The following is a 13,345-nucleotide window of genomic DNA, read 5'->3' on the forward strand; positions in this document are numbered from 1 at the left end:
GAGTTCTTGCTCATGACAGCACTCTACCTGTCAAGCCTGCTGTGACAATAGCAAGTTCTACTGCTGTAGCCTGTCTGGACTAGTGAAGAAATGAAAGTCGCAGGTGCCTCTCATATTTTGACAGAGGGGAGGAAGGGCAAGGTCTCTGCGACTTGCCTTTAGAACCAAATCTTTTTAAGCCGGTCCATTTTAGTGAACGGTTTTTGATGCATTATTTCATTCGCCTCCTTATCGAGTTTCCGACCGGGGGAGAGGAGTTCTACATGGAAACGCAGTGACAACTCCAATGTCGTGGTGTCATCGGCTAGAAATCCAACTCTCGTGCGCCTGTGCCTTCCGCGGACTACAAAACATACTTTGTTGACTCGAAGGCTTATTTTGGGAACTGTTTTGAATGGGGAGGGAAATATTTTCGTTGTTTACCTCCAGACTGTCGACATAGCTGGAAAGAGGATACCATTTGTTTTTTTTCCTTTCACCGACTTTACTGTATCCCATTACCGCCTTTGGGGTGAACAGGTGCCTTACCTGTTACCGCCACCTGTCCTCCTGTAGCAATGGCTAGCGAGGAGACGCCTGGTGCTGGGCGTCCAGCCGGGCAAGGTGATGGAGCTGCGGCGGTGTCGCTCAACCCTGGGATCCCAATCCGAGGAATCAAAATGAAATTCGCTGTCCTCGCCGGCCTGGTGGAAGTTGGGGAAGTTTCCAACCGGGACATTGTGGAGACCGTCTTCAACCTGGTAAGCTGATTATCGGAAGCCACACTCTAATCTAAATAGTCCCTGGAAACCGTCCATAGAGGATCATGTTACACGTTGCTCTGTCTACCAACCTGCCCTTTCTATTTTTCTGGTACACCTTAGGCTACATCCTGGCCACAATATTAGTTTATAATGAAGGCTATATTGTGACTCGGCTACTTTATTAGCTAGCCTACTATATGGTCCAATAGCTGAATACATAATATTTACTTTCCATGATAAGGTAACTAGAGTAGTAGGCTATGCGGAACTAGGCTATAGCCTATTCGTTAGAAATGTGTGGGCTAATGGTGCATAAGAGTTTTCTTTGTAGAATTTGTATGGGGATGGAAATGCTATATTGGTTTTACAAATCATTACTTGGAAAAGCTTTGTAACCAACCAGCGAGGCATGATCACTTTTCATATTATTCATACAGGATGCAATAGGCATAGTCCTGTTCATAGTTTAGAAAAATAATGTTTATAGCCATACAGTGGAGGTGTCGCAATACCCATAAAACCTAGCGATCCAGGGAGATGGTTCCAATAGTTTTTTGCACCATCCATTTTTCCCATAGAGGATTTTAGAAATATTTAAAATAAGGTCTGTGTTTTGTGTAGGCTTACCCTGGCGTGACGTTTTGATAACCATGTAAATCTCTCTCGGACCACTTGTATCAATATATTCGGCTCTATTTACACTCAGATTCGTATACATCATGCAAAACTACAAATCCCTGCAAGCTCCTGCACGTTATCTCAAGCTGACACCTTTGCTAACAGGTATTGTGTCAATTTAAAACGCGCACAAGACAGTTCACAGAATTGTCCATTTTAAAGAAATATAGCCAATTTAGTCAGTACTACGTTTAGCTAACATTAGATAGTTAATCCAGAGTTTCTTACCTTTGCCTCGATTTGGCAGGCTGTCCAGATCATCATGGCATTTGTAGTTCTTTATGATAGCCACATTAGCAGCTAATTAGCATTTCAGTTTTGGGTGGTAAATACAGGTGAATATATTAATAAGTCACTTTGTCCTAGAGAGATTTACACGGTTATCAAAACGTCAGGCCAGGGTAAGCCTTCATGAAACACAGCCCTCATTTTAAGTGTTTCTAAAATCTCCTATGGGAAAAATGAATGGTGGAATAACGATTGGAACCATTTCTCTGTTTGACCGCTAGACTTGATAGGTATTATGACTCCTACTGTGGCACTCTATAGGTACTAAAATGTCATCTTAGTGACACTTTAGTAACAGTTCTACGGTGGGAGTATAATAGACACAAGTGCATACCTGTTGGACTATAATTAAATGTGAAGAGGGCCTACATGATATCTCTGTCATGATTTCAGTTTGTTTAAAAGAGGTGTGTCATATTTCATGATAGTCTACTCAAATTGCACAATATTATTCTAAGCTATCTCTGCAAGGTCTCTCACTCTCTCTTTCTCTCTCTCTCTCTGGTTGGCAGCAGACATTGAGGCTCAGTTCTAGGAATGAATGAAACTAACAGAGGATAGGCTAGTGAGTCGCTGAAGCAGAGCATGGAGGATTTAGTGGAAAAAAAGCAGGAAAGGCTGGCAGTTAATGAGAACGGGAGGTAGAACTGGCAAAACTGCTTTGTCACTGTGGCAACACAATGGAGTCACACACACACACAGGCTGAGGCTCATCCCCAGTCATCACAGTGGGCTCCATCACACCTACTGGGAGGGATGCGGCCGGTGGGGCACGGCGGCACTGTAACCTCCCTCCCTCCCCACTTGAACACTAAACTCCCTCATGGAGTCAGCCAGTCAGCCCTCACCCTCAGGTGAGGAAAGTGTATAAGTGTCTGGCTGATGGAACAATGCCTTAGCATTTAGAATGCTGTTTCTAATGTCATGCCAAATATAGAAACCCAAGCATGATTTTTTTTTTTTGTGGGGGCGGGGTGTCAAACATTTTTTCTGTCGTTCATGTCTTTCAGTTGAACAGTGGTACTAGTCTTATGCACCGTCGTGTTTCCGAGCTCGGTTTTCAGCTTTGTGCTGCTGGCCTGCACGGTGTGAGATAAACCTTGAAATATTATCCCTCCAGCGACATGTCTGTTATAAAGTGCATATTCATTATAGTTTCTTTATCCAGAGAGGAGAAGACATAATTGCAGTACACAGAAATGAGCAGTAGAGACAACCTGCCAGGTCTCCAATGTGCCAGAGTGAGAGAATCTCACAGGCTGTGTGTGCATCCCAAATGGCACCCTATTCCCTATATTCTGCACTACTTTTGACCAGAGCCATATGGGACCTAGGTCAAAATTAGTGCAATATATAGGGAATAGGGTGTCATTTGGGATACAACGCAAGTCCCTGGGCCTACTGATGCGTTTGTACCCGACCTGTCTCCCCTCCATTCCCTCTTGTTTGTTTAGCATGGCCAATGTCATTTGAGGTTTTTGAGACATGGCACTTTGCATTTCATGCTCTGTGCTCTTCTTTCTGATCTCTCCTTCTACTCTCTCGCGCTCGCTCTCTCTCTCTCTCTCAGATGGATTTATCATAATGGCTGGATCCTCCTCTCTCCAGAAGTGGCTCATTTGCAGTTGCTCTGCGGATGACTCACACCCCCATTGTTAGGTCAAAGGCAAAATGAATCTTTCCTCAAACAAATCCCTCTCAAATGAATAGGATATCCGGCCAGACTTAGGCCCGCGCAAAGGATCATGGGTAGCGTAGCATTCTGAATTAGGGCTGTCCCCGACTAAAAAAATAAATAAATCTTGGTCTACCAAGAGTCGTCTGTTCTTTCGACTAATCGATTGGTCAACATTTTTAAACATATATTTTTCCATATGTAGACACATCCTATGTGTTTTAATCAAACAAACTATATGCACGGAACTTATCTGCTGCTTTAAGCGCACTGTTTGAGGAAATAATTAAGACACACAAATGACTAGAGGGAGCCAACCTAATTGATTTGTTTGTGCTCAGACTTGCTGTGCTGTGTTAAAAAAGGACAGCGAGGGACTGTGACTAGCATCCATTGTCTCTCTCCTCCATGTTGCAGTGACCACTACTGAACTTCAACAGTGTTTATCCCGCTGTCCATGTTGCTGAAGCTGCAACATAATTACAGCCATTTCTGACTGAAAAGTTCTATTACCAAAATCCCTAATGTTTAGGAAAAACATTCCCTATTCCCTCAACTAGTGATGGCATTTTTGGCCGATACCGATATTTAAAATTTTAGCGGCCTTTTAAGCATTCTAGTTCAGTTAAATAGTTAACACACACATGGGCGCAGCGGTCTAAGGCACTGCATCTCAGTGCATGATGCGTCACTAGAGTCTCTGGTTCGAATCCAGGCTGTATCACATCCGGACATGATTGGAAGTCCCATAGGGCAGCGCACAATTGGCCCAGCGTCATCCGGGTTTAGCCAGGGTAGGCTGCCATTGTAAATAAGAATTTGTTGTTAACTGACTTGCCTAGTTAAATAAAGATTACACACACACCACACTGATCAAAAAGTTATTTTGTTGGCATTTCCATATGTCCCCATTACCAGTAAAACATAATCAAAACCTATTTCTTTCACTTACTTGCTGTGCTGTTTCATTGTTCATTTGTTCAGTCATTTTATTCTCAACCAGATTTATATGGAACACCGTTTGGGTCTTTGTGTGTCTAAAAATATACTATTTAACACTATTTGACGTGTCAAATAAGCTTGTTGACCAATCAGGACCTGAATATGACTGCACACCACATAATAATCTAACGTGTTCATACATTTTTTACGTGTTGATTACACTCACTTGTATTTCATATGTCACAACGATTCATCGATACAGCTATGATGCTGGTAAAGTTGGCTCGCACACCTACAGTGCTGGTAAAAAAAAGCTAGCTAGCTCATGGATGCAAGCAATGTTCTTCCACAAAAACATAGCAAAACGACATCTGTTTCAGTAGCTATATGGTTAGTTAGCTGACTATATAACTAGGTGTCATCATCTAAAATAACCCTTGGAAGATAGCCACAATAAGGATTAGCCGCAATAGTGGACTTTGCGGTTAGCCTTCAAAATAAAATATGGCATAATTCTACTATTTGCATCACTGTCAACGACATACTTTGATTTTGAAGGCAAACCGCAAATTCCACTGTTGTGCCTAATCCATATTGTGGCTAGCTTCACAACACAACCCGTTCCGGTCGAGCCTTTCTAACCAGATGAAGCTAGCTGGCTGCTTATAACGTTAGCTTTGGGCAACAGGGTTAAGTATTTTATTTTCATGAACTGAAGTTAAATTTCAGTAGGTGAACAAGTGGCAACCTAGCTAATACTTACTCACAAGGATTCCTAAATCATTGCTAAGAATGATCAAATTAACTGCAGTTTTTACTGGTCATTGATTTCAGGCTGGTTGTATTGGTGCTAGCTAGGTACCAAGCTAAAGCTAGCTACCCCAGAATTTGTGGTTGAACAAATTATGCTTTATTACCAACGCGGTATTGTAAACACATCGTTCGTGGCCGGTGTTTGCTTGTTTGCAGACTTTTTTTGTACAGCTTTGACAGTGCTACTGTATCTTTTTTTGACATGCAAAGACCCAAACGGCGTTCCATAGTATGTATGTTGTGAAGCTAATAGCAGTGACACTATTACTGTGTAACTCCGGTAGGGCAGCATCGGGAAAATAGCGCACTTGGTAGTGTTTACCAGTGCAGAGAACGGTTGATTGTCAAGGGCAATGAATCCCATTATCTTGGCTTTAATGGATTTCGCCTTTGAGTTGTCTCGATGAATGTTTTTACTCTTTCAAATGACTGCTCAACTTGTTGACTACTCGATCCACACAGCAGACATTGTGGGCTAGTTCAGGAATGCTGTGTTGCACGTATATGGCAACATTTTACGTGGAGTCATTAAGGCATGTACCTACGTTATATAGGTATGCACGTCAGCTTTGACATCAGTTTTGCACATCGGCGTTAAACTAGACATCCGATTCCGATATGTTCACCAATATATCGTGCAACCCTACCCTCAACCTGCTCTCTTTACGTGACGCATGTATGCGTTGCATGCACGTGACCAATAGGGCCTGACCTATAGAATATTATAACAAACTCCGAACACGTGACAACTTAATGGATACAGAGGACGTGACAAGTAAACTCAAAACAGGGGAATGTTTACTGGTTGCTCAGAAGGTAAAGGGTGAAGTCGGATGTGTGGTATAAATTTGACGAGTTGTGGAAAATACTGGAGATCAAGACAAAGAAGGTAAGGAGCAAGTTCTGTGTCCATGTTATGTGTGGCAAACAGGTGCTGTTAGATTACAATATCATTTTTTCGGATTGTTTGGAACAATGTAAACAACACTAAATAAATTATCAGGTTACCAGAGAGTCTGCTGAGATGTTTATTTTTGTAAATCCTTTATTACAGCAAAGACTAAACAGTTGCATTCATTCGTGAATGCAATTTCCGAAATGGAACGGTTTATTTGTTGTTTGCTAATTATTCAAGGATCACATTTATTTTATTTTAAAACGAAAATACTTGATTGCATTTAAAATCAGGAATGATGTGTGATAATATGAATGATTGATAAAGTAGCTTGTATAAGTATTGAAATATAGGCCTAAGTAAGTTATGGTATTAAGACTAAACAGGATGTGCTCTTTGGCCTCCAGTTCAGTGGTGGTTATACAAGGCTGCTATACTAAGCCTACTAAAGATGATGACATGACTTATTATTATTATTATTATTATGATGATGATCATAATAACAATAATAGTAATAACAAAATCAAGAAAAATGAGGTTATTATTATAATAAATGTAATATTTCTAACAGTTTGGAAGAGCGTAAACAACAGTAAATAAATAATAAGTATTACCAGACAGGCGGTTCTAAATAAAAAGTGTAAATCTTTTATTACAACATAGCAACAAAAAAAAACTGCTGAATTTGTGAAATTGTTTATCCAACATGTTGAGGCTTGGTCCTCACAGAATCAGTAGGCTATCAAACAAACAATTAAGCAGGATCTGTCTTGTTTCTGTAGATATGGAGGATTCATAAAGCCAGGCACATTTGAACAGTTAGGCTGTTGATTATAGACTTAAGTTTGTTTCCTCTCTCCTCACTTTTATAAGACAGTTAAGGCAAGGGCTGTTTTCTCTTTTCCTACTTCCACTGCTGCCTCCGCCACATTATTCTCAACCCCAATATAATGTTTAACTTTGCTGTTATGCACATAGCAATATGGTCTAGGAAAAGGCGGCAATTCAACAGTGTTTTAGAATTGCGGACAGCCACCACTATTCAATGCGGGAGAAACAAATTATTTTATAACATATGCTATTAGTATTGCACCATTGTTCTCATGTTATAACCATATACAATTTCAGTAGTACATGTCTTAGTGATGGACTGCCATCCCCACGGCCTTCACAATGGATCAGTCCACTCAGACAGGCGTGAATCAGACAGGTGTCTTGTACACCATTAAATTATTCTTGTTTTTTGCTACTGTTCGACTAAAGAAATCTCTTTCGACCAACAGCCTATTGACCAAACAATCAACCAGTTGAATACTTCCAATTGGCGACAGATTTTCATGCAAATATTCAAAAATCTGCATAAAGAAAATATGCTCATTTTCTCACCAGTGGTGTTTTACCGAACTGACTTGTTGCGGGTAAAATTCAGTGCGTGATGACGTAGTGCACAAAACACGTCATTTTTTTCGTACCAAATAAAAATCTAAAGTTCATTGTGTTTCCATTGCATTTTTTCTCTACCGATAGTTGTGTCACAAACTGTTGCGTTATATAGTGTATCTGCCAACTCTGGTCTCTGCATGTGCGCTCTAGACAACAGCTGGCAGATACAGTGCTGCTAGGCTATTGGACATGATGACATTATTATGGATAAAGAATATTTAATTTGAAGTCGTTTTTTTTGTTGCTTCAATAGAGTGATCATTGACGTGCAACTAGTTTTCCCTCACAAAAAATACATCAGTGCAATACATTCAGCAGAAATGGCCTCATTTTTATCAGATGACAACAGAAGTGCAACACTATTTGGCTAGCAGCCACACAAGTAAATGATCTAACAATGAAAAATCATATTTTTTTTTGTGTGCAAATACGATGTATGGCCATCATAGTTCTAATGTTTATCATAGAAAGAATGTAGCCAGCTACATTTGTTTTGCTTTAAGTTCATCTTGCATTTTACCAGAGAAAAGCTACACCTGGAAAAGTAGCTACACATCAGTCAGAGCACTGTCTCCTGATAAAATTCCTGTTTGTGAATTCTCATCAGAGTAGAGAAGTGCAAGTGAAGCACCAAATTATCCTGACGCCGAGCAGAAATTAGAATAAAGAGCATTGTAGATCTTCCTGCGTTTTGTAAACGCAGATATTTCTTATGCGTTTTTATTTAAAAAAATTCTGCGTGAAACACTCTGCGTTAACACGACCCCTGCATTATGGACAATAGCTAGGCCTAGCTATAGGTCTACCTCAGGCCGTCACACTCAGCCAGGCAGCTTGATTTAACGGCGCCTCACCACTCCCTGAAGCTGAATCGTATGATGCTCTCCTCTGTAAACCATTGACTCAGAATGACTAAGACTGCTGGGCTCTGCTCTGACACTGGAGATGGGGGATTTGGCTCTGTGGAATGTCACCTGGGTTTTACTCCAAGCCAGGTCGCTATGGCTGGGCAGGCCCATGATAGCCTTTTGTAGTGGTTGCCATGGAAACCATGCATGCGAACAGGCAATCAGGTTCCCCTCTCCCTGATGCTGTGGAGTAGGTGAAGTTTCCCCTAGACGCTGGGTCAGTTTTGTATTTTTCCCACAAATAGGTAAGGTTAGGATTGGGGGCAGGGGAAACTGATCCTTGATCTGTACTTTGGCAAAACCTCTGATCTAATGCTGTAGTGGATATCCCTGTGCTTCCTGGTCAAGGTTGTTAGAGAGTTAGAGTAACTACTTTGTGCATATGTGTGCATTTTCTATTTCAATTCTCATGCAGAGGAACATGGCCCTTGTTGTACCTTGTGTGCTTTCATTCATAATTCAAATATTTCTGAACTTTTATTTGAGTTAGTTTGTAGGCCTCTCTGTCTGAATCCAATTATTGCATTGTCTTTATAGATTAACAGCTCCTCTTGTCTCAGATCTCATAAATATTTCAGCCTGTGCTCCCGTGTTCAGTTTGCTCAGTAGAATGTCATAGGCAGCTGAGCTGCATGTATTCCGTTTCCTCAGTAGAATGTCATAGGCAGCTGAGCTGCATGTATTCAGTTTCCTCAGTAGAATGTCATAGGCAGCTGAGCTGCATGTATTCAGTTTCCTCAGTAGAATGTCATAGGCAGCTGAGCTGCATGTATTCAGTTTCCTCAGTAGAATGTCATAGGCAGCTGAGCTGCATGTATTCAGTTTTCTCAGTAGAATGTCATAGGCAGCTGAGCTGCATGTATTCAGTTTCCTCAGTAGAATGTCATAGGCAGCTGAGCTGCATGTATTCAGTTTCCTCAGTAGAATGTCATAGGCAGCTGAGCTGCATGTATTCCGTTTCCTCAGTAGAATGTCATAGGCAGCTGAGCTGCATGTATTCAGTTTCCTCAGTAGAATGTCATAGGCAGCTGAGCTGCATGTGTTCCGTTTCCTCAGTAGAATGTCATAGGCAGCTGAGCTGCATGTATTCAGTTTCCTCAGTAGAATGTCATAGGCAGCTGAGCTGCATGTATTCAGTTTCCTCAGTAGAATGTCATAGACACCTGAGCTGCATGTATTCAGTTTCCTCAGTAGAATGTCATAGGCAGCTGAGCTGCATGTATTCCGTTTCCTCAGTAGAATGTCATAGGCAGCTGAGCTGCATGTATTCAGTTTCCTCAGTAGAATGTCATAGGCAGCTGAGCTGCATGTATTCAGTTTCCTCAGTAGAATGTCATAGACACCTGAGCTGCATGTATTCCGTTTCCTCAGTAGAATGTCATAGGCAGCTGAGCTGCATGTATTCAGTTTCCTCATTAGAATGTCATAGGCAGCTGAGCTGCATGTATTCAGTTTCCTCAGTAGAATGTCATAGGCAGCTGAGCTGCATGTATTCAGTTTCCTCAGTAGAATGTCATAGGCAGCTGAGCTGCATGTATTCAGTTTCCTCAGTAGAATGTCATAGGCAGCTGAGCTGCATGTATTCAGTTTCCTCAGTAGAATGTCATAGGCAGCTGAGCTGCATGTATTCAGTTTCCTCAGTAGAATGTCATAGGCAGCTGAGCTGCATGTATTCAGTTTCCTCAGTAGAATGTCATAGACACCTGAGCTGCATGTATTCAGTTTCCTCAGTAGAATGTCATAGGCAGCTGAGCTGCATGTATTCAGTTTCCTCAGTAGAATGTCATAGGCAGCTGAGCTGCATGTATTCAGTTTCCTCAGTAGAATGTCATAGGCAGCTGAGCTGCATGTATTCAGTTTCCTCAGTAGAATGTCATAGGCAGCTGAGCTGCATATTACATAAACCCTGTTCCTTTATCTGAATCCTGATTTTCAGTGTCTCTGCTTAGTTGACTGTGGCAGAATCAATAGATTTTTTTATTTGAGATGTCATCAGGCTTTCACGATTAAAACATTCCCAAACCAGAAACCGTGGATTGATGGCAGCATTCGCGTGAAACTGAAAGCGCGAACCACAGCTTTTAATCAGGGCAAGGTGACCGGAAACATGACCGAATACAAACAGTGTAGCTATTCCCTCCGCAAGGCAATCAAACAAGCTAAGCGTCAGTATAGAGACAAAGTAGAATCGCAATTCAACGGCTCAGACACAAGAGGTATGTGGCAGGGTCTACAGTCAATCACGGATTACAAAAAGAAAACCAGCCCAGTCACGGACCAGGATGCCTTGCTCCCAGGCAGACTAAATAACTTTTTTGGCCCGCTTTGAGGACAATACAGTGCCACTGACGCGGCCCGCAACCAAAACATGCAGACTCTCCTTCACTGCAGCCGTGGTGAGTAAAACATTTAAACGTGTTAACCCTCGCAAGGCTGCAGGCCCAGACGGCATCCCCAGCCGCACCCTCAGAGCATGCGCAGACCAGCTGGCTGGTGTGTTTACGGACATATTCAATCAATCCTTATCCCAGTCTGCTGTTCCCACATGCTTCAAGAGGTGCCACCATTGTTCCTGTTCCCAAGAAAGCTAAGGTAACTGAGCTAACTCACTTCCGTCATCATGAAGTGCTTTGAGAGACTAGTCAAGGACCATATCACCTCCACCCTACCTGACACCCTAGACCCACTCCAATTTGCTTACCGCCCAAATAGGTCCACAGGAGATGCAATCTCAACCACACTGCACGCTGCCCTAACCCATCTGGACAAGAGGAATACCTATGTGAGAATGCTGTTCATCGACTACAGCTCAGCATTTAACACCATAGTACCCTCCAAACTCGTCATCAAGCTCGAGACCCTGGGTCTCGACCCTGCCCTGTGCAACTGGGTACTGGACTTCCTGACGGGCCGCCCCCAGGTGGTGAGGGTAGGTAACAACATCTCCACCCCGCTGATCCTTAACACTGGGGCCCCACAAGGGTGCGTTCTGAGCCCTCTCCTGTACTCCCTGTTCACCCACGACTGCGTGGCCACGCACGCCTCCAACTCAATCATCAAGTTTGCGGACGACACAACAGTGGTAGGCTTGATTACCAACAACGACGAGACGGCCTACAGGGAGGAGGTGAGGGCCCTCGGAGTGTGGTGTCAGGAAAATAACCTCACACTCAACGTCAACAAAACTAAGGAGATGATTGTGGACTTCAGGAAACAGCAGAGGGAACACCCCCCTATCCACATCGATGGGACAGTAGTGGAGAGGGTAGTAAGTTTTAAGTTCCTCGGCGTACACATCACAGACAAACTGAATTGGTCCACCCACACAGACAGCATCGTGAAGAAGGCGCAGCAACCTCAGGAGGCTGAAGAAATTTGGCTTGTCACCAAAAGCACTCACAAACTTCTACAGATGCACAATCGAGAGCATCCTGTCGGGCTGTATCACCGCCTGGTACAGCAACTGCTCCGCCCACAACCGTAAGGCTCTCCAGAGGGTAGTGAGGTCTGCACAACGCATCACCGGGGGCAAACTACCTGCCCTCCAGGACACCTACACCACCCGATGTCATAGGAAGGCCATAAAGATCATCATGGACATCAACCACCCGAACCACTGCCTGTTCACCCCGCTATCATCCAGAAGGCGAGGTCAGTACAGGTGCATCAAAGCTGGGACCGAGAGACTGAAAAACAGCTTCTATCTCAAGGCCATCAGACTGTTAAACAGACATCACTAACATTGAGTGGCTGCTGCCAACACACTGACTCAACTCCAGCCACTTTAATAATGGGAATTGATGTAAAATATATCACTAGCCACTTTAAACAATGCTACTTAATATAATGTTTACATACCCTACTTTATTCATCTCATATGTATATGTATATACTGTACTCTATATAATCTACTGCATCTTTATGTAATACATGTATCACTAGCCACTTTAAACTATGCCACTTTGTTTACATACCCTACATTACTCATCTCATATGTATATACTGTACTCTATACCATCTACTGCATCGGCCTATGCCGCTCTGTACCATCACTCATTCATATATCTTTATGTACATATTCTTTATCCCTTTACACTTGTGTGTATAAGGTAGTAGTTTTGGAATTGTTAGTTAGATTACTTGTTGGTTATTACTGCATTGTCGGAACTAGAAGCACAAGCATTTCGCTACACTCACATTAACATCTGCTAACCATGTGTATGTGACAAATACATTTGATTCTTTTTCACGTGTGTGTGTGTGTGTGTGCGCACTGAATATACAGATGTCGCTTGTCTCTCCTGTTCTGTTCTGTTGGGGTGATATTGATGACGGGGTCCTTCTCCTAGGCAGGCTGCCTGTCAGGAGAGAAATTAGGTGCTCCAAACTAGAGCATCTCCTCTCGCCGACGCTTTAAATAGCACACACACACAATAACATTGTACAACTTCTACTAAGGGCACAGGGAAGGAACAAGGCAACTACTCTCTCCAGGCGTGTGCTCTCCTCCTTTCTTTCTCCGATAACAGAGCCTTCTAATCTTGACACATGAATGATATCCTATCTGCTCCCTCTATCTGTCACACATAAGACTTATTCTACCTCTGACTCTCTCTCTCTGACTCTGTGTGTGTGTGTGTGTGTGTGTGCGTGTGCGTGTGCGTGTGTGTGTGTGTGTGTGTGTGTGTCTCTTTCTCCCCCCTCCCCCAAGGAGATTCAAGGCTCTGTGGACTAGTATCTCAAAGTAGCACTGCTTTTTACTCTGCTGCTAATCCCAATAGGATAGTTCTCTATTTTCTTTAAACACCTCCCTCTTGCCATCTTCTCTTGCCTCCTTTAATATTCCCTCTTTGACTCTGTATCCACAGACAGATAAGATTCAATCACACAAGCACTTCATTTCTTTGTGAAGCTGTGCTGTTTCACATTCCCTCGCTGTAACAACCTCCGTCCTGACAGA

The 13,345-nt window shown here is 42.7% G+C and overlaps 1 protein-coding gene across 6 annotated transcripts in view; it reads left to right on the top strand.

Moving 5' to 3' along the window:
• The first annotated feature begins 351 nt into the window (after positions 1 to 351).
• LOC139419013 (lipopolysaccharide-responsive and beige-like anchor protein) overlaps positions 352 to 13,345 on the top strand; it is a 313,075-nt gene continuing 300,081 nt past the window's right edge. For all 6 annotated transcript variants that reach the window (XM_071168828.1, XM_071168831.1, XM_071168830.1 and 3 more), the window contains exon 1: positions 352 to 740. In XM_071168828.1, the coding sequence (XP_071024929.1) occupies positions 558 to 740 (183 nt within the window). In that variant the 5' untranslated portion in view covers positions 352 to 557. The remainder of the gene's footprint in view (positions 741 to 13,345) is intronic.

The sequence above is a fragment of the Oncorhynchus clarkii genome, chromosome 10 (assembly GCF_045791955.1).
Source record: "Oncorhynchus clarkii lewisi isolate Uvic-CL-2024 chromosome 10, UVic_Ocla_1.0, whole genome shotgun sequence".
Lineage (NCBI taxonomy): Eukaryota > Metazoa > Chordata > Actinopteri > Salmoniformes > Salmonidae > Oncorhynchus > Oncorhynchus clarkii.